The sequence below is a fragment of the Gymnogyps californianus genome, chromosome 6 (genome assembly GCF_018139145.2).
Source record: "Gymnogyps californianus isolate 813 chromosome 6, ASM1813914v2, whole genome shotgun sequence".
In the NCBI taxonomy this organism is placed as follows: domain Eukaryota; kingdom Metazoa; phylum Chordata; class Aves; order Accipitriformes; family Cathartidae; genus Gymnogyps; species Gymnogyps californianus.
In genome coordinates this window covers 31,696,261-31,723,332 of record NC_059476.1, presented here as the reverse complement: position 1 = coordinate 31,723,332, position 27,072 = coordinate 31,696,261, and the positions used below count along the sequence as shown (strand labels likewise).

At 40.4% G+C, this 27,072-nt stretch overlaps 1 protein-coding gene across 1 annotated transcript in view; it reads right to left on the bottom strand.

Moving 5' to 3' along the window:
- Positions 1 to 21,122, bottom strand: part of WAPL (WAPL cohesin release factor) — a 75,775-nt gene extending 54,653 nt beyond the window's left edge. The window contains exons 1-2 of the mRNA XM_050899458.1: positions 20,891 to 21,122; positions 16,977 to 17,500 (exon numbers count right to left, since the gene is read on the bottom strand). Of these exons, the coding sequence (XP_050755415.1) occupies positions 16,977 to 17,478 (502 nt within the window). The 5' untranslated portion in view covers positions 17,479 to 17,500; positions 20,891 to 21,122. The remainder of the gene's footprint in view (positions 1 to 16,976; positions 17,501 to 20,890) is intronic.
- Between the last annotated feature and the right edge of the window lie 5,950 nt (positions 21,123 to 27,072).

Genomic DNA, 27,072 nt, shown 5'->3' with positions numbered 1-27,072 from the left:
GAAGGGACCCACGCTGGAGCAGTTTGTGAAGAACTGCAGCCCGTGGGAAGGACTCACGCTGGAGAAGTTCATGGAGGACTGTCTCCTGTGGGAGGGACCCCACGCTGGAGCAGGGGAAGAGTATGAGGAGTCCTCCCCCTGAGGAGGAAGGAGCGGCAGAAACAACGTGTGATGAACTGACTGCAACCCCCATTCCCCATCCCCCTGCACTGCTGGAGGGGGAGGAGGTAGAGCAAATTGGGAGTATAGTTAAGCCCAGGAAGAAGGGAGGGGTGGGGGGAAGGTGTTCAAGATTTGGTTTTATTTGTCATTATCCTACTCTGATTTGACTGGTAATAAATTAAATTAATTTTTTCCCCAAGTCGAGTCTGTTTTGCCCGTGATAGTAATTGCTGAGTGATGTCCCTGTCCTTATCTCGACCCATGAGCCTTTCGTTATATTTTCTCTCCCCTGTCCAGTTGAGGAGGGGAGTGATAGAGCGGCTTTGGGCACCTGGTAGCCAGCCCGGGTCAACCCACCACAAACGCAAAACTAAATTCCCCAGAGATCATCAGTCCTAGCCATCTCAGTGATGGAATCTTGTTTCATCTTTTTCAGTATCACTATGTTATACAAGAAAACTTGTTACTCCCATTTCAGTCTCATGCTTGTGGTAATCTAAGAGGCCAACCAAAATTATTCTTTCTGTAATCAAAGAGTTTGACGGTGTACAATATGTTCCTTTTTCCCTCCATATGTTTAATATTATTGTGCAACTGAAGACTACCATAATACTTAGGCATGAAAACCAGCAAATTAAACTCAAAAAATTTTCAGACTTTCTCACTAAAATACACTATTTTGCAGCCTCACCACTACTGCTCCATATCTGAGTGCGTATTTACTTGAATTAATAAAGTCTCAGCAACATTTAAAATAAGTATATTGTAAATATGCCTGTCTTGGCTTACTAAACAATATTTTACTGAATTGTTAGGAAGAAGTTTCAGTATGCATATCTGGAAAGGGAATGGTTTTCCCATCCTAAGGAAGTCTCGAATTTTAAATAGCCACATTTCATAGCAGGACCAAATCAAATCTCATCTTCCCAGGGAAGGAATAGAATACATGCGTGCGTATGCACATTATAACCCAAGAGTCAAATAATTCAGGAATCTGTTTTGAGATGAAAAAAGCTGAAATTTAATTTCACATTGTCTTAGCTTGAATCATTATCATCATCTCAGCTACAGTCTGTACTCTCAAGCAGAAAAGATGATCAACACATCAAGCCTGGAAAACAGACTGAAGAGGCCAAAGATATATAAAAATACATATAGCTCATACACATCAGTAGCACTGACAAAAAATTGATGGAAAAAACTACCAAGGAATCTGTCTCCAAAGAAACGTTAATCAACTATTCTGAAAAAGTCTGGGGTTTGGGTTTTTTTGTTGGTTTGTTTGTTTTGGGGTTTTGTTTGGGTTTTTGGTTTTTTGTTGGGTTTTTTTTTCACTCTGCTACTAGCACATCACAAAAATCACGACGACCCTATAATACACACTTTCACATATGTTCTCTTAAAACTCCAGATTTTTAATACACAAAAAGCAAAGATATTCAGGGAGTGCATATTTAAGTCTTTCACCTAAGATCACTTCATCTAAAACATACTCCCTGAATTCTTCTGTTCATTCATCAGTTCTAAAGCAGTGTTTAGCAGTTGAAACCACTTTACTTTTTCAGTCCCTTGCCATGAAGTTACTCTGTCAGTAACCAAGAGCTAAAGCCATTATCTACTAGGTCCTTGTAAGAAAGATAATCCTTATAACACTTCTATCAAATACAGTGCTGCTTTTATTTAAAAGTTTTTCTAACATGCATTAGATATTTCACCAAGTAATAATAAAGCCAAACAGATAATATTTCCATTAAGAGTGAATTTTAGTTAATTTTAGTTAATTTTTATGATGTAGTTACATACACTGAAAAACTATTCTACAAATTGTTTTAGACTGCACTAAGATTAGCCTCATATTTGTAGGACTCTGAGCAAGCAACACAGTCCCATCTAGTCATCTGTGACCTATTAAGGGAACAAACCCTTCTACTCTCTTATTGTAGCAGCCTCATTTGGACAAACTGAAGCATCAGTTGAGAGATGCATCATGACAAGAACAATCCTTCTTCACATCTATTTTCTCCATTTCAACTTTTCTGTACTTGCTGCGCTGAGGTTGTTCCTTTTTTTCTTCCCAGAGTGGCTCCTATTCTTATCTCCAATTTCACACTTACCCAACCTGCCTGCTCTTCTCCTTGTGCTTGTTCCCAACAGTCCCAAGTACAAAACTGAGGAAACTGAGCTAGCTATTAATTCCTCAATGCCAGTCTCCACCGCCTCTAAGAGAAACACCAAAACCACACAGGTACTTCACGGCATTAGTACACCTGCATGTTAGTAAAATTTGATCAGACTGGGTTAAGTCAGTAGCACCATACATTTAGTCCTTCCAGCCTTGAATTCCTTGTTTCTCTTCATCTGTAAATGCGAGTGAAATCACTTTCTCCAGTCAGCTCAGCTGACTAATAAATAACAAATCCATCCTATCCCAGTCAAACAGCTTTATTGATGCTTGGTTTACTACACTTCCAAGAAATGATCTTAAAAGCCAAACACTCTTCATTGACAGCTCCTTCAGTACCACAGTAGGACTTCTGTTGCCTTTGTATAAGCTATGCATCATTTTAAGTCCGTGCATAAGCAACTCAGAATTTTGAGTTGTCCCTGAAAAGACTCCACAAGTATCAACAAAACGTTACATCTCATTTTTCACTCTCAGCTAGTAATTTAAAACAGCATACAAAGTTACTCTTAAACAGCAAATAAGTGGCAGTTAATCTCCCCCTTCATTTTGCACCTACTAGACACCAAAATTCTAAAACCACCCAGTATTTCATAAGTCTTAGTAACTGCAGCAGGGAGGTTTTTCCATCTCCAATAATAAGCAAGGCTGATGGACAACATAACCAGTAAACCGTTTACTGTACACCAGGTAGAAAGTTTGGCTTTAAAACTGTATCATGATAATGCATTAGTGGAAAACCAAGCAGTGACATTTAGAAGAATACTTCCTCGGAGGATACTTTGTCAAGCCGCTGTTTTCATCTCACTAGTGGGTCAATAGCTGTCAGACTGAAGCTTCTAGACCAGAAATTACTGCAAATCACTTGCTAATTGCCCAAAGGTGTACAATACCAGCAATTCCGATAACCTTGACTTTAAAAATTACTATATTTATCTGTAGTAACTATTACAGCAGAAGCTAGCATGACTGTAGGAAACTTGTAACATATAATTTTATTTACAGATACAGAAAGCACAGAGAAAATATGAGAAAATGAACTAATTTTGAATGATTAGATATTCTGTAGTTCAAAAGAGGCATGTAATTTCTCCTCTCAATTTTAACTGCAATTAGTCTCTTTTGGGGCTCAAATACCAGAATAAGTCTCTCAAGTAATTTCAGATCAGCAATAGCGTGTAACTATATAATCCACCAGTGTCTTTTTTTTTTTTTTTCCCCAGGTACTAGCACAATATTTCTAAGAACCATAACAATCTTCTGTAGCAATCATGATTTGTTTTCTGTTTAAATCTCTAGAACTTAATTACCAGAGTATGAGAGAACCAATCTAAATGACTGTCAGGTCTAAATTAAACGTTAACTGATAAACACCCACACATTTATACATACCTCTTGCTTTATTTTATGCTCTAGTTTATGTTACTAGCAAGATAGAGATGTCTAAGTATTGCTGATGAATTTAAAAAAAAAAAAAAAAAGAGTGAAACTTCTACTCTTTCCCACCAAACACATTGAGATGTTTTCACACACAGAGAGATGCACAGGACCAAACTTCACAAAGCTCTATTTGTTTATGATGATTATAGTCCCAAGTAACCTTTGTAAGATGACCATTAGAGACACAAATTCAAGTTCAAACACTGCAAGATATTCAATTTATAGAAGGTAATAGTTCATACTCCTCTAGATATATGAAAACATTCAAACAGTGGGAATGTAACCAAGTTCTCAAAATCCCACTACTTTTTCAGTAATAAACCTTTGCTTTTTCAGTAATAAACGTTTGAACATTAAACAAATGTGCATCCAGACTTATTATATCATTTAGACTAGATGGATATAAAGAGAACATTCTGTTCATATCTTTTTACAAATACATATTTAAGATAAGCACTCACTTAGAGATGGAAGAAATGCTGTTCTATATCCAACAAAACAGAAAATGCCTTGTGGCTACCACGAGTAGCCACAGTGGGACTACCTCTTGCCTTTTCATTTTTAAGATCATGTACAAATGGAAGAATGCAATTCTAGAGTTAATCTATCTTTTTTTTAAGACTTTTTTTTTTTTAAAGAGAAATGAATTTTCTTTAGAGATAAGACACCCACATCCTTCAGCTGGACAGCTCTGATAATTTTGACATTAAGATGTCTCAGATTTCAACTTTATTTTTTCATTAAGTACCCATAACACCTCACCCTTATTTTAAAAGGTTTTTCTTCTTAAGAAACTAACGTCTACCTCAAAATGCGCTCCCAAATGGCCCTCAGAAGCATTACTATTTCTTCATTGTACTACATGAGAAAAGGAAGGAATAGCTCCCCACCCACAAAACATTTTGTTCGATCACAGTAATAATAAAAGATACCATATAATTACAGACTTGTTGAGATGGTGAATGGCCTAAAAAAAATTGTAAGGCTTTCAGAAACTGCCAGAGTGAAAAGAATCACCTTTTTTTTTTTTTAACTTGTATGCCATCCATAAAATAAGTGTTTTAAACTGAATGTTACAAAGAAAACAAGGTAAGGTACTAATTCAAGATAGAAAGACAACTTCCAATATGCTTCTTACCTTCAATCTTTAGCTATATATTGTCTTAAAGAACAAAAAAGTAAAGGCCAATAGTTTTTCCAGAGGAAAAGCCACACTAGACCAGTCGAGCAGGACCTCTGGTACTAATTCAAGCTGCCTTCTAGCGCAGGCAGTGAACATAAAAAGGGGACTCTAAGGAATCTCTATTCACCTGGCTCAAAAAACTTCAATTCTGTATTGATGATGAAATAAGAAAAAGAAATTGACAGAAGAACCAATAAAGAGACCACATGGCAATTTATCTCCACAATTGGCTAAGTGATTCCAGTCACTTTATATTGTATACAAAGTGGCAAAGAAACATACAGACAAATGCACAAAGGTTTTAAAAATGCAAAAATAGGAGTAATTCTAAACCTGACCTTTGACTGTCCCCCACTGCTTGGAGTGGTGTGGAACACATTCATTACTTCTGACCTCTGGTAATGACAAGTACACATAAGGGGAAGTTACTGGTACAAGCAACAGAGCACTGTGACAGCCACTGACCAACATCATCTGTAAGTACAAGGCAGCTTTCTGTGAAACAAGTGAGCATGATCCCAGGACCCAGAAATAAGCATCAAGAGACGAAAAGGAACAGGCAAAAACTAGCTGTATTACCTATAGCTGCAACAGGCCAGCAGAGTCCAGAGTGGCCAGGCAAAGATGCCTAGTATGAGAAACAGTTCAATGAGTAATTAATGCAAAGTTTTCCTACTGGTGATTCTGAAAGGAGATACAGGTAGAGAATACTAGAAACTACCTGAAAATACCTGGGGAGAAGGGAGGAGAAAGTAAATGTCTGTGGGGGGAACAGGAGCTTAAGAGGTTGCACAAGTGGTCCCAGGAGCCTGAAGTGTTTTTCCAGGATTTGTTATACATCTTGCCAGAGTTGCTCTGTTTTGTCAAACTAGAGCTACTTATCTTTTTGCCTGGACAGCTTCACAGATTCCTCAGAGAATTTTTTAGACAGCTCAAACTGGTATTTTCTCATATCATCACTGATGACATACTAGAATATTTACAGTAATGAAACTATATTGATATGATTGACTGATCACCTAGCATTACACTTTTAGCATTTGGGTACACATTACAAGAACCACCCTCATTCCTGCTCAAGGTTCACCACAATGGTGTTTACCATTGCATTAATTCAAACTTGGTCAAAACCTGCTCCAGACAGGGCCTAAAAGCAGCAAGCAGGTTAAAGCAGAAAGGGGAAGCTGTAAAAACAATTCTTATCATTTCTCACAGGAGATTAAAAGTTTGACAGAGCCTTCTTACTTGAAGAAGAAACACTGAAGTTTGGAGAAAAGATAACACACTCTCCATCAACTACCAAAGCTGCAAGAGTTACCAGTTTCATACCCTGATCCTTAGGGTACAGCATATACCAAGATGGAATCCAAAACAAAGTGAAGGGAAAAAATCCTTTAAGAAACCAAATGCTCTTCTTGGCAAAAAAAATACCATAATCCAAACCAACCATCAAGAAACATATCCTCCAGCCTAGTCCCCATTTCAATGTCATTTCATTTTCATTTAACTTACAAGACTAAGTTGCTGGGCTCTAAGTCTGAAAACATCATTTTCAGCTCCATAAAAATCAAATCATCATTAACGGTCTAACACTAATTGCCTAAAGTCAAACACTATATGCTTTTGTTAACAATTCAGTGATAGAGCTGCAGAGTCTTATTTGCTATTTTTAAGTTACTTGGAGCACAGTGCAGTCTCTTAGGCTGTGAAAACAACGTCTCTTAAGGTAAATTTCTGTCCTGAACAGATTTGGGGCTCACAGAACAAACAAAGTTTGTTGCCCCACAACTCAACCGCCACCACCCACAGCCTCCTCAACACCAACCTGTTTGACTGGGCAGGAGACAGCACACATTGCAGATCATGCGCACCAACATGTGCTGGCTAGCCAGCTTGCTGCTGCCTTTTCAAATGGATTAGGGACCCAGTTATAATCACATTTTCCTTACCAGCATGCAGACAAGAGAGAGGTAAGGGAACAGATGGATCAATTCTACTCAGTTTTTCACTCCACCGTTTTTCATGACACATGAAATAGCACTGTATCTTTGAAATCTCTCCTTACCACTCAAAGTTTGATCAAAACTGGTTAACAAGTACAAATGTTATTAGGAAATTGAAGAAAACAAAAGGACAGTCAATATTAGCCTTGGTATGCTAAGAAAACATGCTAAGATGTCAACATATTATCACATATGCAACATAAATGCTTATTTCTTCTATTTACTCATGGAAGACTTGCCAGTATTAAATGTTAGCCCTATTAACTTGAACTACAGGTTAGTTTTCTCTCATTTCTAGCAATTCTTGATGAATGCTAACCAAAACATGCTCCAAGCTACAAACAGAAGACATATTGCCTTCTATAGCTTTTGTAGCATGAGACCTTATGCTCCTTCATTGCTAAGTAACTAGCAGTAGAAGCCTTCATTTTAATACCAAAAGGAGCATGATTGATTTTATACACAGGAAACAAATCTACAGACTTAAACTAGGTTTCTTTTAGTATTAGCCACACAAATTCACAGAATTCATTGCGAATGTATAGATAACATTAAAGTTAGTTAGAAGCAGTGAAACCTTTAAAAGGGCAGGCAGGTGGCATGATGCCAATTTTATATTCCTCTTTACTTCTCTTCAAATAGACACCTGACTACCAAGCCAGATGTAAAAACAAGAAAACCAAACACCAAGGAAAAGGCGGCAGTAAGATGAAAGAAAAAAAGAAAGGTGTATCCAGGGCCTTCAGATCCCTCCAGCTGCTGAGGGCACATACATTAACAGGCTACAGCTCATGAACAGACCACTGACACAGGATGTAGGAAACAGTTTGTTAAGCTCATTATGAGCTGCAGCTCTGCCTGATGTTCCTGCACACTCAAAAACATTTATTACGGCTCCATTACACCATCACCAATGTTCCCAAGCATAAAGCTACATCACTTTACTCTACAACTTGAAGCTGACCAAGCTAAAGGAAAAGACGAATCTTTACCAGGTGCTTGTATCACATTCCTCATTTCTGGGAAGAGAGCCCAAACGAGACATACACACAGTGTCTTCTCTGGTTTGGACAGAAAACCAGCAACTGCAGAGAAGCCATGCTTTTCTCCAAATAAGAAAACAAATTTCATTACAGTGTCTCTCTTCTGCTCTACATCAGAAATGAAATGTTTTGGTTGGTAAGGAGAAAAGGTTACAGACTAAACTGCTTTGATCCATTTTCTGCCCATGACTGACCAGCTGGGAAACACAGAAAAAAAAGCTTACGGATATAAAATACACAATTCTAAGAAATGGGCAAAATTTACTTAGATCTGTCATTACCCATTGATGCCTGTAGGATCTCGAAAAGCAGTGCCTGTTAGCAGGCATAAACAGAGGATAAGAAGTGTAAGAGCCTCAGAAGATTAGACTCTCAAGACCAGTTTCATGGTTGACAATCACTAAAATAGTTAAAATTATAGAACCACCACATCCATAGCTATGATTACAAATTCTTAAGTAATTCTGGTTCTTTACTCTCTTTGAATCAAAATGAGTTCCCAACAAGTTTGCATGCAGGTTGGATAGACACTGTTTGCCTCTTTGCAGATGTTTTAAGTGGCATCTTCTTTTGCAGAAGAATTCCACAGAAAAACCTAAAGTGATGAGATTTAATTTACTGCCATCACAGAACTATTTTCCTTAAGAATAGTTTGCTTTTCTTGTTTCCTTTCCAGCACCCTGAATATCAAAATTCTAAGGCAATTTACATGAAAAGTTTGAATTTTTTATTTATTAAGACTATGTACGAAACAAATTCTCAATCACATTACATCTCCATCTCAGAGTAGCTATTCTTCTAAACATACAGCTTGTGAGATAGAAGACACCTTTTCTTCCTTCAAATAACCCAGATGCAGCCTTTCAGTTTGGTAACACAGCGTTCAGCATCTCTAATAAACCATTATTTTCATTCCATGAACCTGACAGATTTTCACATTTTCAGAACATGAACTGTTCTGCTGCTGCTGCTGCCATTAGCACAACACCCCACCGTGCTCTGGCTCAGCCCTGTAAAAGGCTGAACCCTAACCACCACATTATTGCTCCTCACTTGGACCCCTGCTTAAGCTATAAGAAGTAATTCCTCGCAGACTTTTTTTCCAGTGGGAAAACATGCTACTAGCAGGCATTCTGAAAGGTTGCCTTACGCTGGTGCAAAAATGATACCTCCTGTCAGCCAGTGTATAGCTTTTTTTAAATCCTTGTATTTCAACGGAAATGGAAGCCTTTCACAGGGGTGCAGGCTGACATGACCACTTTCCCTCTTGTGCAGAAAATATTCACAGAGCTAATCACGTGCCTTTATCTCAGGCACAGTTTTCAACAGTATGGGAAGATGTTGGTTTTTGAAGTAACAATCCAGCTGCTTTTTCCCCGTCCTCTTCTACTTCTTCAGCTAGCAATCATTAGATATTCTGCTTGATCACTGATCTTTCATTGTATCTTAAGTCACTGCATATCTCATTACCACCTTCACACCAATCTATACCCACGTACCTGGCCAAACCACGCATAGTGCCGTGTTCAGCACAACTGCCTCCCCAGCAAACATTCGGGGGGAAAAACACCAAACCTCAAAATTACTAATTTACTCCTTCATTACTAAAGGTATTTCCTCCTCCAATTAAAATATAGCTAAAAATTAACCTAGGTTGCTTGTCATCAGCTATATCCAGCCTCTCAATTTCTATCAAATTAAAGCCTTATAAATTCCCTTGCACTTCGCTGCTTTTTGGTTTCCCAGGTAGGTATTTTTGTCCGAGTTGCACCTACAGTCTTACAGCTTGTCATTCACAGCTGGAATAACTATCATTCCTCCTTCACTCTTCTTTCGAATATTGTTTAAAACTCTTCTACAGCATTCTGAAAACCTCATTTAAAGTCTGTTTTTCTTCTGGTGAGTATATACTTACACGACAAATGTGACTTTATTTTAACATTGCCTCACATCTGTATCTGTCCACATTCATAACAATATAAATTATAATGTGACTCTACAGACACTGGTATTATGCAAAAACCCAACATACCACACAGCACGTTATCAATGCCCACACCCAACTTGCATGCAAAGTCCACAACTCTCTCAAATGAAGGACAAATTGCAGTTTTAGTAAACAATGCTAAAACCCCTTCCTACAGAAAGAAAACTATTTTTTGTCTTCCAGCAAAGAATTAAGCTTTGAAGAACTCTACAACACTGCAAGCAAGACTACTTGGTCGGAAATCTAAAAATAAAATGGCCCTGAAGAGACAAGAAATTGTGCAACATCAAATCCAACGGTCAGAAGAGCTGCTACACTCTGTAATACAAGAGTTGTCAGAGCCTGAACTATCTGCATCATGTGTTCACCTCTGATGGGAAGTCCAATGAAACAGACACATTCTTCCTCACTGGTAGCTCAGAAGGGCATCTCTTCCTCAGAGCAGCAGGAGAAAGCTGATCCAGGAAGCTAACTACTTCCCCCTTGCAGGGAAAACAAGACAAAGTGTCATGGGCAACACAAGGGGCTGGCACATGCCAAAAAAGCTTGTTTCCACCGACTTCTGTAGTGTGAGCCCTTATGAAAAAAGTATTAAAGCATATTATAACATAGCAGCACTAGTAACTGTCAAAACAAATGTATCCTTAGGCTAAGTCAGTCTGAATTCAGACACTACTCATAAAGATGTTGAAACCCTTTACTGAATACAGTAGCAGCTTCTTAAAAGAAAATATGAGTTAAGTTTGAACTTGAAAAACTTTTTCCCTACAGTTAATAAGATCTCGGCAGTTTGAACCTGAAATGGCTTCCTTAACAACTGTTTTCTGCCTTCCTGCATGCTTTGGCCCACTTAAGAGGTATGCACGTTAACAGTTTTTTTCCTTCTACAAGCACTGACCAATTGTTTTGAATGCAAAGTTATTTCAACTTTTTAAACATGAAAGAAGTTAAGAAGCAGTCAAAAGTTTGACCTTTTAAAAACTAACTGTTCACTGTACATGTCCATAAAGAAAGAATTTTAAAAGTATGGATTCTCAAAAAGGTATTGAGAATCTCACTGTTGTTTGGGAAAGGGGAGTTACAGATTGAGGGGAAAAAAGTTTCGTGTGCTCTGTACATGGACATACATAGTATGCATTTCCCTGTCATTAGGAAAAATACGCTGCAGAAATCAGAAGCTTCCTTCCTAAATACTGGGGTCTTTTTCCTGTATTGCTATTTTAGCAAACCACTATAAACACTGAAATTTAAACAGAATTCCAGTCATTTCAGACTTTTGAAAAAAATCCAAGAAAAAAACCACCACCAAATCGTCAAAGAAGTATCAGAGTAATACCAAAGCAAAAAAAATTGAGAACAATTATAACACTAGTTTGAACTTGGACTACTGACACAGCAAGAAAATTCTGTGTGTAAGGGGAGAAGGGATATCTTAAAAAGAGGGAAACATAACAAAAACAATTGAAGAAGAGAGGACTTGTGGATAAACCCCAGCTATCTATATATTCTGCATAACTACCACCATCTAAACAAACCTCCTAACACTGAAATTCTATGGGCATACATATTTTCTGGCAGACCTTTCCCCTTCTCTGCTATCAGTTTCGTAATGCTTTGAGCCAGCCAGAACACAGCTGCAGTTCTTTTTAATCATGGTTGCTGCCAGCTGTCTCCTAAGACAGCCAAATGCTCAGACTTCGTTCAGTTTCCCCCAACTTTTTGCTCCATTTTTGGACAGAAATTGACTAAACTGAAAGTCTTCCTCAAGGGGTAAATAAATTGCCCTCAACAACTCTGCAGAGGAAGAAAGATAAGATTACTCAGACCTAACTATTATCTTAAATGTCCATGTCACCATTAAACACAAAATAGAAGCTCTAAAACAATTTGAAAGGAGTACCCTGGCAAATCTTGTTGTCAAATGTCATTATGTAACAAACTTGCATCTGAGAAGTTGAAACTTAACTCTAAAGATAGGGCTCCCCCACCCACATAATCAGGATGCAGAGGCTTTGCAGACACATTCGCTAAGGTACTATCAGGATAGTCTGTCGGGAACAGACCTGATGACTTGAACTATCTTCTTTTCAGGGCAACTATTTTCTGCAAATTACTCTATTCACTCAGTATGCTTTTCAAGCAACTGAACACAACTAGATTCTGCATATTGGGTCATGAAGTAGTTAAGCACAGTTGTATCCCTTCACTCCTGCATTCCATAAGCACAAGTTACTAAGAAGGATTGTTTTTGCCATTTTGATTTGCTACCGATATGTGCATGAGCCCCAGGTGAAAAACAAGGGCATTAAGAACAACCTAGAAACACAGAAGAACTGAATAGCAGACAACAGGCAAATGTTTCTTTACAGCATGAAGAGCAAAACTACTTACAGAACAAAGACTTGTTTGAATACCAGTACATAGTAACAAATGACAAGATGCAGAATAGCTATTTTCATAATTACTCTAAAAGTTAGGAGAAAAAAACAAAAAGGCAAGTATCACAAACACTTTACACGCAATAATTTGTCCTTTTAATCTTAAAAAGCCTCAAAGGGCACTGCTGAGACAATAACCACAAAATCTGTACTTAGCATCACAACACAGCAGAAAGGGATACTATTCCTACACTGCCCTGTATTCTGAAAAGACATTTTAAGCCATTCTATTTTCTGTTTCTCCACAGCAAGCAAAATATATTTTCAAGAAATAAACTCATAGGCTTTAAAACAAATCAGACTTAATCCATGCCCAATTAAAATACTTCTCGGTTAAAAGCATAATTAAATACCTAATATTTTAACTTAGAATTAACGTAAATAAGTAGTATTAGTTCATAGTCCACAAACAGGAATACGAGGTGTGCAAAGATAAGAGACATCATCCAGCCACTTGAGACATCTCTCAACCCAAGTGCCTTCTCTGATGAATAGCATCAACATCTTGGACTAGACCCTCCAAAGGCTTGAGTTACAGAGCTCAGCACTGTGGCACACAAGCAAAAGACAGCAGGTGATCACAACATACAGAGTCAAAACGCAAACTCACACTCAAGAACGCCAGAAGTAGTATTTCCCTAAACTGAAATAGCCGGAGTAGGGAAACTAGTTATCCAATTTGAAATGTATTCATACACTAATATAATTATGAAATGCCATACCATCTTCTAAAATTCATCAAGCTTTGACTTTAATTTTCATCTGAAAAAGCGTACCACGTTAATTTCAACACACGAGCTAACAAATATTCTAAGAACCAAGTTATTAGAAAATTTTTTAAAACTAGCACCGCACTATTTGCTCTGCAAGGCTGTAAGTGTTTTTATATTAAAGCTTGTGTGCAGGTGAATTTAGTGTGAAATACTATTTGGGTTTATGCCTTACAGAGTAAGCTTAACAGTTTAAAAAACAAATAAACAAAACCCCACCAAGGTGTTTCAGAAATCCGAGTAAGTATTGCTCTGCAGGTTTTCACCTTATCCTACTATAAGACTATCATAAAAAAGCTCACCTTCTAATCACTAAGTTGTTGCATTTTTGCTTGATATGAATTGCCAGTATAATATTTTTCCAATGACACAACTTACTTCCTAGCTACCAAGTCCTCCTACCTTAACAAAAGTGACCTAACAGTTACTATTAATACTGAATATTCTTCTGCTATTTCTAATTTACCTGAACTCCTACTATCTGTAAATTACCTGTTACGTACAGGATTACTCATGAACATTCTTCCGACAGTACTAAGTCTTGATCAAGCAACACTAGGGTAAGATTATGAGAAGCTTTCCACATTAAGAGCTTCTCAAAGCCTTTAAAATGAGATTGTTACAAGCACTAGCTGAAGGCTATTAAAAAAAAAAAAAAGACGACAAGACTAGTAAATCTTACCATTTTAAAAGATACAGATCCTCAACTGTGTTACACAGTTGCACAACTATTACAACCACCCCAAAAATGGACTCTTTTTAATACCAAACATTAGTTAAAATTAACTGACATTGCATCACCTTCATTTTAATGTCCAAAGTAATGGACATTGAGGCAGGATAATAAATTTGGAGCAGAACTAGCAGGCTAAACTGTAGTGCTCAGCTTGCCCACAGCCATGTTAAGCCACAGTTTTCACCTGATTCTAATTCTTAACCTTATTTCACCTAGGTTAAGAATTAAGATACAACAATGGCACATGCTAGCAGGAAGTCTGGAGATCTTAATTCATGCCCTGTCTAGTCAGTATCAGTACAAGGACTAGCAAATTGCACTTAAAACAAGTCAACAAGCACTTTCATGAACATCAGTACCAATAGCCTAGTTTCCTATACTTAGAGATACACTGTTGTATGTGGGTTAAGGTTGAGCTCACGTTGCAGTGTCTCTCACACTGGGAATATTAATATTGTTCTATCTGCTTGCCCTTTTTTTTTTTTTCCTTTCTTTCCTCTTCAGCAATAGTAGAGCTTGCTGTCTCAAGGATCTATAAGCCCTTTGAACAAATCTGGTTGAACCTGGTGGAGTTCAGGAGTCACCAGGAAGGGCAAAATGATTAGGGGGAGGGTGAGGACACACAAGCAGTAGAAGTATATACACTATACCTTAGGAGACCACACAACAAGAAACAATCTTTTTATTGTTACTCAGTTTTTCTCCACCAGGTTCCCTCTTCCCCCATACCTCCACCACCAAATCAATAAAATCAACTCTCTCCAGTTCTGAAAGATAGCGTCATACCATCAAACTTTACATAATAGTCAACATAACAAACAAGCCTTTTAAGTACCTGCATTTACACTGGCTAACTATACCACTATCTCTAATTGCTCAATGTTCCGAGTGACGTACTCAGAGACAATTTTTATTTATTTTGGATCAGTCCACACACAAGCATAAAAACTGCTTAAACCATACAAGTTTTATTTACACTAACTGTCCAAAATAAACACTATGACCAGAACTACAGTCTTTGTTTCCTTACCCTTATTTAAAGACCCTCCTAGGATGTTTTGCAAAGATCCATTCTCAGTTGAATTTAATTTCTGAAGAAAGCTATGAAATGGGTTTTTATCTTCATTTGACTGGGTGTAAACAAAACGTAATAGATTCTGAAAGAACAGTATCATCAGATCAAGATCCACCTTGTCCTTCACTACTTCTGGCTGAACTGCAGTGAGTAACAACTACTTCAGGAAAGCATGCAAGAACAGAATTCCTTCAGTAAACTGTTAAGTAACCTCCCCCTCTGCATCCAGACCACTACCACACTCAACAGCCACTGATGGACTTATCCACCAAGATTCATCAGCTTCCTTCCTTTTACAGCTGTATGCATCTATGGTATATATAGTATTGTCCAACAAGGAGTTCTAGAATTTAAATAAGCATCAAATTAAAAAGTTTTTCTGCGCTAAATACTGTATTTTATTATTTTCTACAATACTGGAGCCAGGAAGCACCAACGAAACTGCTGAAGTCAGTTCCTCTTGGCCTTTCACGCACTACGAATTTTCAGAGCTCTAACTCATTTTCTCCCCACAGCTCTCACATTTTCTTTTCCAACCTGAAAAATACTGTTCTAACAGAGCTTTTCTACGTGGAGACCATTTCACTGTAAAACCTGCTCTGCTACAATCTCTCATTAACAACCAAGGAAACTCATTACTATTTCTTCTCCTTGTAAATACTGGGGGATGCATCTATTCAGTCTCTTATGAAAACCATATTCAAACTTAGCAAGACATAAATTGTATTTCCAGACTGAAGGTGGATTGTACTTACAGATAAATAAACCGCAGAAAACCGTATGAAAACGAGAAATATTTTAGCAGCAAAAATAAGAGTAAGATCAAAAGACAACTACACGTTCCACCAACGTGTCTGTCAAACTATGGTTCAAATCAACATTTCTTGGTTTTTCTTGTATTATATCACTAATTAAATTATCTTGCAAATAACAGAGCTACGCATATCTTCCACTATTCAGTATCTTGTTGTCCACTGTATTACAACTAAACAATTCCACTCAAATTTCTGATCCTAGGGTTAACTCTATCTGAGAATTCAAACTTACATAAGTTCTTCTCATTAAAGTTGATTATGATAACCCAGAGCAAGTCAGTAGGTGTCATCTTCATCAAGGTTCATCGAATGTGATCTTCTGCCCAATTTCAGAAGCTACGGTTTAATCAGCCCATTATATGAAAACTTCTAATGAGATATAATAACATCTGATCTTGTCTAAGAATGACTTGAACAAAATTAGTGATGTTCAGCTCCATGGCGTTTGTGAATTCCCTCTCAAAAGTATTAAGATATCTTACAAACACTTCAGAGCCTTAAAACAGCCCCTAAAAGAAGTATGACAGAATTCTGTTTCATAGGTCTGAAGTTTTTTATGTACACATTGATAAAGATTTGCTAATTAAAAAAAAAAAATATATATACCTTTGTGCAACCAAAGTTCAGCAAGCTACTTTTTCCATCCAAATAATTAAATAAGGCAGGTTGTAAGCTGTATCTGCACCTGCATGCCAGTAACCATGTACCTGCACTAAATTAAAGCCAGCAACTTAAGAATAAAGCATTCTATTATTACCAAATCATCACTCTTCAAAATACTATGTTAAAAAACCGCAAATGCACTGAGCTCAGAACAAATTTTAGAAAAGAAAGATTATTATTCCATTCTATTCAAGATGGAATAGAATTCAACCTAGTACGTTGAATCTAAAGCACTGTATCTCAATTTGCAGATATAAGGATTACAGTGCCAAGGATCTCAGACCAACGTGTAAAACGCAGAATGCTTCCTGGGTGTTTTTAGCTAAATAGCGTATCCTTTACAATTTCTTACAATTAAGAATTAATTGCCCCACGATTTTATTAGAACATTTAACCAACCCCTGAAAACACGAAGTCTAAATGTAGATTAGTAAAAATCAGAGGATAACAGAACTATCTGGACAGTTGAGTAAACGTACCTGCAGTCACAAGTTTAGCACTGCTGCCTTTGCATTCTCCATCTTCCACGTTTTTGCTTGTGCTCTTTTCTTTTAAGAGAGGAACAGTATTGTCAAAAGATACGCACTTGCTGGATGCAACGTTTTCTCCGCTGTCTGGCTGATTAATTCTGCTGTTAGCTTCAAGTAGAGGAGTGAAGTCCTCAGACTGAGCAGCTTCACCGGGTTCCAGCTGAGAGGAGCTTTTAGCCTGTGACACATTCTTTGAAGACACAGGAAGAGATTCTTCATCACTGTCAAATCCAAATGGATCCTCTGTTACCTCATCTTCAACTTTGGGTTTTTTAGGAACTTCGGAAATATCTGGTTTGACACTGGGCCTCTTCTGTCCTAATTTGGCCATGAAGGTGGTTTCTCCCCATTTTGTACTAAGGGTGGTCCGTTTGTTGGAAAATACTTCATCAAACTTGGAACTGCCGTTTCCCCCTTTCCGGCTGTAGGTCTTTCCAAATCGGGATGTCATTTTGGCTCCTGTTTCATATTCTCTGTTGGAAAAGAAAGAAGAAACATAAATTCACCAACTTTTTGGTACAAATGATTGTACTTCCATCCTTTATTGGGCCTACAAGCACCAGGCATGTCCGTTTCACACGAGCAACGGATACATCATCTGCTTCTTTCTACAGACTAACTCATTTACATGTGAACGTCATTATGTCAGAAGTTTCTGCAATAAGTAATGTATCTACCAACTTAACTCGAAATTCAGTTACTTGCACATTTATAAAACAATGGCGCAATGGATCCTTAAGAAAAATCTGCTATGAATACACTGGTTTTGGTATTGCTTTGCTCTGACTTTATATTTTCAAGTATAGATGGCACCGCTTTCATGAAACATGAGCAGAAAACTAAACAATATTTTCACCACATCTGAACATGCAGCTCTCTGCTAGAGTCCAATAACACAGTATGGCTTTAAAAAGACTCTTTGTAGTTAAATAAAAAAACCTGTCAGAATATTTCAAGTTGCTATAGATATTTTAAATACTAATTAATCACAAATAACGATGACTTCACCCCATGTTCTTCTCGCACACTCCGACTTACTTAGCAAGCATATTATTTGGTAATACGATGTGGTTTATGCCATCTGCACAGTCATGGTCAAGACCGGTACATAGCCATCGCCCATGAGTAAATCTGATTGATCAAGGGAGAGGAACAAAGAGACACTTCTCAATCCATTTCTAAGAACGTGGAGGACACCTTATGCAGGCCAGCATAAACCATGACTGTTTACTGGCTGTTACTGTAGCCCAATTCACAGTTTGCTCTCTCAGAAGAATAAAGTTTAAATAAGAACAGATTAAACAGGAACACATTTGAACAGTTCCCTGCATGTGTTCTATTCCTACTTTTGTTTAACTCAAGAAGGAAGACAGACCACTTTGTTTCTTTTTCCCAAAACAAATACTTCAACTACTGGACAAATGACAACATAAAAACAAAATGATGATATCCGTTTTGTAAATCAGTATTTCTCTCTCTTTTTTTTTTGGCCCAAACATGAATAGGAAATTGGAATTCTTTATAGTCAGTCTGAATCCAATCAAGTCCATCTTTCTCTCTGAAATTACTCTCCATACTAGAGAAAAGTCTGTTAAAAAGAGGGGCACTTATTTAAGCTACATAATCAAAGAAATCCAACTTTCAAAGTGTCAGCTGCCTTCATATATAGTAAAGTATATGAAAATAGCGCTTAAAATCATCGTTAATAAACTTATCACATGATCTATCTGTTCAAGACAACTGTTTTTATTATTATTCCCCTGAATATGTGGTATACTGTCTTTCTTCCATATTTTCATTTTCATCGCGACACTCAGTTTCTCAACCTGAAGCACTAGACTAGCTTCTGCCAAAATCGCCAGACTGGTTTCCAGAAATGTCATTCTATCACTTTGCTCTACAAAGACTGTCTCACTAATAACAGTCTCCCTTTATCAGACCAGGCCAACTTTCACTTATCATATGAAGTGAGCAATTCATCGGGTCATCTGTGTTTTGTTTGAGCAAATTTTAAGTGAATTAAAAGTATCAAATTTCAACTTCAGAAGTTTACCAGACGGTATTGCAATGCAGAAGAGATGCAGGAACAACCACTCTGGGAAACACTCCCCAGCAGTTTAGCAGACGGATGGTAAAGGCATGTGCTTATCTCCCGACCAGAATTCTGCTGTGAAACACCATTCTGCAGACTGCTTCTGGTTGCTCCTAGTAGATGTTACTCTTTAACCCCATCTCCATCCTCTTTTTCCCCACAGTGTCATCAGCCAACTCTGTGCTGCTCCAAACACATCGTTGCCAAGCTTTTTCTTTTTTTGCTCCGCTGTAAATAGCTCTAATTTCCTATTTTCCATCCAAGAGCAAAACTAAAACTTCCCCACATACTTCAGAAAACAAACAGCAAAACAAATTCAACTTACTAGTTTTATTTTGTTGATGCTTGAAAACACTTATAACAGTAACCGAAATATTTTATACCAGCAAGGCCAGTTTTTAGAGCTATAGAAACTAAACTGAAATATTTATTAACATCTCAGTTTCTATACAGCTCTTACAGAAAAAAAATAAAATCATTTCACTCGCCACCAGCACATTTTCCTCCCCTAAACCCTGACTCAAATAAGTATTTCCAACACTACATTTCTAGCATCTGCAAAAATAACGGCAGATTTAAATTATGACTTGTGGCTTGCAGTTTTGAAGAGAAGATTCCTGTAGTCAAGAGAACTTCATTTTCAGAAAGTAGAACTCCTTAATCTACATTTTCCTATTTGTAAGTTTAAAAATTAAGATAGTCTCATAAGGAGTTTGGAATCAAAATGTCAAAACTCAAACAAATATACAGTATGATGTAAACAGGTTAAAAGATGAGTATCAGGAAAATATAAATATGCTACGCTATAAACTCGTATCTTAAACTGAGGCTAAAAACAAGGAAATACATATGTACCTCCTTACATAAGAGTATCAACAGAACAGGATTTTTACTCCTTACTTACAATTCTCCCTTGCTTTTCACTCACTGTGAAATAAAAAACTTGGCCAATTTCAGTCTGTTTCCACTCCCTGCCTCTCTCTCCTGCATTGCGCTGCAATATCTGGAGCAGTGCAAGAAATGTAAATACAAGCAAAAAACGGAAACACAATTGTCCCGCATTTCCCAGAGCTAACTCGGTGGACCAGCTAGACATAAAAACCACGGTAATTCCCCAAAAAGCCCATCAGGCATCCCTACCCATTGCTCCTCTCTACACCGTTCCTCTTACATAACCAAAGAAAAGAAAAATAGGTTAAATGCACGGAGGCAGAAGCAGCTGATGAAATCCCACGGTGACAGTTTCTTTTTTCCTCCCTCCCCCTGCGGCGGGGGGGGCGGGGAGGGGGGTGCTAGCGGAACCGGGTCACCCCACCGTGCACGCCCGGCGATTTCTGATGTCATTTCCCTTCCTCCCCGGCCCCCTCCCCCCGCCCCGCAGGAAAACCAGCCCCCATTACACAAGTCCCTGGGCCGCGGGGCAGCCCGCGGCCCGGGGCGAACGGCAGAGCCCGCCGGCAGCCGCTGGCCTCGCAGGCCGCACACCACACCCCCCCCCCCCCCCCCCGCCCTCCCGGCCCCAGCCCGCACTTCACCCCCGAGCAAAGTCCTGCGACTCCCGCCCCGAAAACTTCCCGGCAGGCCGGGGGCGGCCGCGGCTGTCCCCCGCGCCCCGCCAAGCGGCCGCCGCCACCGCCCCGGAAGCGGGACAGCGCCGGGCGCAGCGGCCGGCGGCTCCTGCCCGCCGGGGTGCCGGGCCTGCTCCGCGGCCCGCACAGGCCTCGGGCGCCGGGCGGCCGCCCCCCCCCCCCCCGCCTCGCCCGGCACCTACCTCGGCGTCGGTCGTGGCGACAGGGGCGGGCGGGCGGGTCCCGGGCGCGAGCCCGGCGCGTTCCGGGCGGCGCCGCGGATGTGGCTCTCGCCGCGGTTTCTGGCCGCTGATCTGCCGCCTGCGAAAGGCGCTCGCCGACGGGACACCTCCGCCCCTCCCGCGGCGGTGGCGGCACCCTCCCGGGGTGGCGCGGGCGTTAGGGCCCCCGGCGCCGCCTCCTCCGGCGCCGCTTCCTCCGCGCCGGGATTATCGCCGCTCTCGGGACGGGGCCCGGGACCATCTCTCCGCCATTTGCCCCGCTCCTTCCGTCACTGCGCGTCCCACGCCCGGCCACCGCCCGCAGCCAATCGCACCCCGCCTTACTCAACTGACCGCGCCGCCGCCGCGCATGCGCCCGCCCCGCTGACGTCGGCCCGCCCCGCGCGGCGCCGGCTGGGAGTTGTAGTTCGCAGTCCGGCGCGGGCTGGGCCGGGCGGGGGGATGGGGGCGAGCGAGGGACGCCCCTCCCGGCACGGGGCTCCGCAAGGCCCCGGCGCGGCCCGAAGGAGCCAGCGGCCGGGCCCGCGCTGCGTTGGGCCCGCGGGGGCTCAGCCGCTCGGGGGCGGCCTGAGGCGGCCAGGACGGGACGACGAGGCCTGGCGGGACCTGCCGCCTTCCCGCGGCGGCCTTCGTTCGGGCCTGCGCCCCCGGGAGGAACGTGCCGCCGCTGAGGTTCTGAAGGCGGGGGCAGCGGGGCCGACAGCGGGGCCCGCCGCGGGCGGCGCGGCCCGGCCCGGCCCCGGCCCGAGGAGAGGGTCCCCCGCGGGGCCCGGGGTCTCTCGGGGCAGACCCGGCCCCGCGCTGCGGGGCGGCCCGGCGGGGCTGCGGCCCGGCCTGGCGGCAGGAAGGAGCCGGGGCGGCCAGAGCTAAGGTCAAAACCCTCCTTGGGAGTTTGGGAACGCGGCGGGCACTGAACCAGCCCTACGTCGACTCCATTAAAAGTTTGTTACGCCAAGCAGCAGCAGGCAGCCTCACCCGGGGAAACGAGCCCCTTCCACTCATGGCAGCACTTTATTCGTACTCACAGTGGTTGCACGGTCCCCAGCCTTTACATCCGCTCCAGGGAGGAAACTTGCTCTGCAGAGAAGTCCCATGAAACGAACATAGTGCAGACTGTGAAGTAGTGGCTTTCACATGCTGCTACCTCCAGAAGCGCTAGCTTATACCAAGCAGTTACATCCACCCACATATATGATATTTATGCACACCTTTGAGACTTCAATGATACACTCTGTGTAGAGTGAAAATATATTCCATGGAGATTGTCATGCAGCAAATACATATAGGCATCAAACAATCATCAAATCCACTACCTTACATTCTGTAAGCAGTATTTCATAAAATACTTGTGGAATAGAAAACTAAGGATACGCTACTAGAAAAGCAGTGCATTAAAAAAGAACGTCATACTCACAGATGTAGTTTGGTAATTTTTCAGAGGAGTGAGGAGCTCAGAAAAGAAAAAAAAAAGGCAAAAGCAAACCAACAAAACCTCTACAACCTTGGAACCTAAAATGGTTTCACAACACGTGATCATACTAGCCATCTGTTGTTTGAGGAAAGGTTTTAAAATACAGGTCCCAAATGCAGAGTGAATTAAAAAAAAAAAACCTAAAAAGAGGCTGATTTCCCTGCACAGAAGAGGTTAGAGTTGTCTCGATACTTCTAGTTAAGAAACGTTACTCTTTTCTTAATGTTACCTTTACTTTACCCAATGCAAAATTACTGGCTTTCAATAAAGAGATGCAAGACTATGGTTTTGTTTAGTGATCCTGTAAGTAAAACGATTTTTGGCCTTTACCTGGTACCTATTGATGTGTTGGTAGCTTTTAGGTATTGCTTCTGAAGAACAAACACGCTCTGAATGTGCTCTCTAAATCCAGCATACAACTGGTGCTAGAGAAACTGAAGATAAAATAGACCGGCCCTTGTGATGAGATGTACGAGCTTGATTTGAGTACAGCTGAGGTTTGTGTTGCGTTTCAAAGAAGGCTTACAAGTTTCTCTATATCTAACCACCTGACTCAGTTATTGAAGAGCTACTGAAAACAGGTTACAAATTTTAAAATACGTAATTTGAATACAAAAAGTGAGAAGATTTTTTTTTCCTGTGAGTATTCTTGTATCAGAGCTACTAATTAGCTTGTTTAAACTTCAAGAGTAAAATGGATAGCTAAACCAGTTTGAGTTTTGCATACTATTGCATGAGTCTAAAAGTCTTATTTGGTGACTAACTGATCTGTTTGTTAAACAAAGAGGAAAAAACAGTACTGTGAAAGCTCAAAATACGTTGCGGCTCTGTGGAGTTCTTCACAAGATAAAAAAAAAGTTTGTCCTGAGAACCAGAAAAAGTGAAGAATATGGCCAGAGTAAGGAAGTGACACCAAGAAATTATTTGGAAATAGTTTCTATTTGGATATAAAGTTAAGAGTTGAAATTAAATCTGTTTCTAACATAAAGCCTGGGCCACATAAGTCACTTAAACAGTAATTTAGAGAATTTTGCTGTACAGTGATAGTAATTGGATGTCATTTGAAAGCTCTCATACACCCTGTACCCCCTGGGCTGGCTTCATATTTTCAACAATATTTTCAGTCTTAGTAGAATCCCCATCCAGACTAATCTAAAACACTGCAGATTCATGGTCATGATGGAATTTCACATGACTAACGGGATAAATTAAACTAATTTATGTGCTGCCTATCCTATCTTGGGTATCAGCAGAAGCCGTTAAGTTTAATAAAACCTTTTACTTAGATGATGACGGAAAACAAACATTGTGGAATTCAACAGGCATCTTATGCTTTTTGTGGAATTCTGTTATTGATAGTTGCAATCTTCCTTCACAAAAAAAACCAAAACAAAACCCAACCACACAAAACCTTTCACAAAAAGCAGCACACAAAACACTCCTGTTTGGCATTTGCCTCCATGAGAACAGCAGTGGGAGGTAAGCAGCCATCTTACAACATTAGCTTTTCCATCTTAAAAACTTTTCTGGGAAAGCCAAAGTGAGTCCTACAGCTTCCTATTGCATTCCATTACTACCCCCCGCAAGAGAAACTAGCATCTTTGCTATTTATAATAAAGTCAGAAAGCACTGAAAAATACAGCTCAAATACATCAAAGCTGGAGATAAGAGAGAGAAAAGTGTAACAGTAGAAGGAACATTTAAGAAGGACAGGACGGTTACTTGGATACATGGCATCTTAATACACTCCAGAACCCTCCCAGTTCTCTTTTTGAGGTTCTGTGCTGAGACCTCTGTGGCAGGAACACCACAGACTTTTCAAAATGGGCTGTAGCCTAGTATGGAGCCTTTCGCATAATTCAGTCTTGAGGCAGCCCTTAAAACATTTTAAACTGTTTCAGTTTCTTCCAAAAGAAAACAGAGGCAACGCAGTAGGAAAATGGAAGGTTTCCCATGCAGCAGATACTCTGAGAGGAGATGAAGACAGTCACATCCTTCCAGAAGCTGTCAGGAAGGTTTCTCAGTGCTGCCTCATGGACAAAAACTAGCATTTGACAGTAATATCAGCTTAAAGTGAGGCTACAAACAGACTTTAGAAGGACCATAGCAGTAGGTATCCTTCATATCAAGTACATGAATTAACAGCATAATGCATCCTTGCTCCACTCCTTTTCCCACAAAAGGAGAATAAGCTCAATAACCCATTGCCCTGCTTCCCCGCGAAGCACTGCCCAAGAAGCAAACTGTAACTCACGAGAAGGCTCTCCCCATTACTCCTCATGCCCAGACTGCTGCCCTCAGAATCATGAAAGCCAGTGGCCCCTCAGTCCACATCAGCATCTTCTCCTTTGCCTCTTCCCTGTTCTTCTGCGTCTCAGCCTAATCACTGTTTGCCTCCCAAGTTCTCTCCAGCTTTCTATAGTACTTCCTTCCTTGCCTCTTGTCCAGGTGGGAAGGGATGGGGGAGAAGAGGATGTCCTGCTGCTCTTGCTGCACTCACAGCTGCTGCAGTGCTTTCACGTCCCAATTAGTGCCACTTAAAATGCTAAACATTTCAGTGTGCTTTGCTTTTTCTTTGCAAAATGTCAGTCTCCTCCTGTTCCTGTCCTTCAAGTGTCACACAGCACGCATGGGTGAGAGCACTCAGGGCTTTGCCATTTCGCTTCACTGGGGCTAGAACTTTCCCCTTGCTATTTGCATAGCAAAGATGAAGGGAGGGTAAAGAGACACATTAAGTAACTAATTACCATGATTTAGTCAACCTCTCTGAAACGGCTCTGAAAATAGTCATTTATACATTAGTATCGCTACTAATGCGTGCTGGAGGAAGTTCAGCAACACCATCACCAGCGGCACTGGAGTGGGCGAGAGCAGGTGGGTTGCACTGAGAGCTGCAGTGGCTGGATCAGAGCAGACCGTAAAGCAGAACGTACAGGGGTGGGGAGATCTGCAACCCAGTGTACAGGGACGTGTGATTTCTGACAAGAATATGGCTTTTCTTTGTGAGGTATTTCCAATGGATAGCGTACTGCTTATTTCTGACGCTGAACCCTGAGAAGACAGACTGAAAGGCATTCAAATAGGGGATCTTTATACAGTTTTGGATCACATTTTTCAGTATTTGCATCATATTGTAGCTGTCTCCTCGTATGAGGTGGTCAAAACAAGGCATTTAAATTTAGTAACTGAAAGGTTAAAACGAGCACCACTGGACAGAACAAAGGAACACTTATAGGAGTGCAGCAAAGGGCCAGTTCTCTGTGACAAAAAAAAAAAAAAAAAGAGTTCCCTGGATCATGGCACTAATGAATCAGACCCAGGCAGCTAGCAGAAAAAGTTGTGCTACTCCACCTTCTCTCTGGCCTGCACACCCATCTGTTGCAATCATGTGAGAGGCAGCATCGTCTCTGCAATGTAAAAGCCTCTGGAAAGACTAGTTTTACTCGATGAACCAACAGTAGTCATTCACCTACGGCTAAATTCTCAGCAGTTGTTCTGTACAGTTTTTTTCCCTAGGTGATCAGCCTGCAAGTCTACTGGAAAAACCTGTGGTGAAATACTAGTGGGAAAAGCACAAAGTAGCTCTCACCTTGTTATAATTGTCAAGGTCAGAACTTCATTCTGCCATGCATTTTATCTCAGCAAGCTCTGCTGAGAAAGTAACCACCAGTGCTGTTTCCCATGAAGATTTTACAACACGCCAAGGTGTTTCAGGAAAAAAACCCTCATTTGCAGTGAGGATGCAGCCTAACTTTAAAAGCCTAGGTTCTTTGGTCAGGTAAAGTTTCCATTGTTTTGTTATGGAATAAAGGGGGCTGACTCTCTCAAATGTCTGAGATCTGTTGCAGCCTTATAGGAGGACCAGATTCAATACCAACCTTTATCCTCTCCCTGAAGTTTTTTTTTTTTTTAATTCTTCGTTTAAGAATTTATTGTTTCACATTATTATTGAATTTATGTCTGTCTTCATGGCAGTAGCCCTTAAGGAAAGCTACCAAAATGCACCAACATTGTGCTTGTTGGGGGAAGAAAAACATGGGAACACAAGAAGTAACTGATGTTTTAAATTGTTCTTGTAAAGAGTTCATAGGTGGGACTGTCATTGTCCTATTCTATTCCTCCTCCAGTAATAGGGTAGCAGCCATTTCTGTTGCTTATTTTGCTTCTTTCACCAGCTAAAAAGGGCATGTACGTGACCAACACTTACACATGATGTTCCTTTGTCCTCTTAGTTTTGATTATGTTTGTGTGTGGCTCTTATATGCAGATGCTATAATCACTCGGTTCCCTTCTGAGTTTTTATTTACAAGATTTTTGTTTGCAAATACTTTGCATTTGAAAATACAAATACTTTGTATTTCCCAAGTATTTGTTTCTACTTTTTAGAAAGAGTAGAACCTAGCCAGTAACTAGGCACTTCTACAGCAGTTACAAAACGTTAAATCATAGCAATACCAAGTCAAACAACTAAGCCACTGCACCGAGACCGGTATGCGTAGCCTTTCAGGGTTGTGTGCGATGATACAGAGAACAGCATCATAAACTACAACTGGAAATGAAAGTCCACAGAGAATTAAAACTTGTGGGACTACAGAGGACTGGATGTACGTGTCCCTGAACATCATGGCAGAATTAATGTACTACCTAGCAAATTAAGCTGATAAAATGAAAA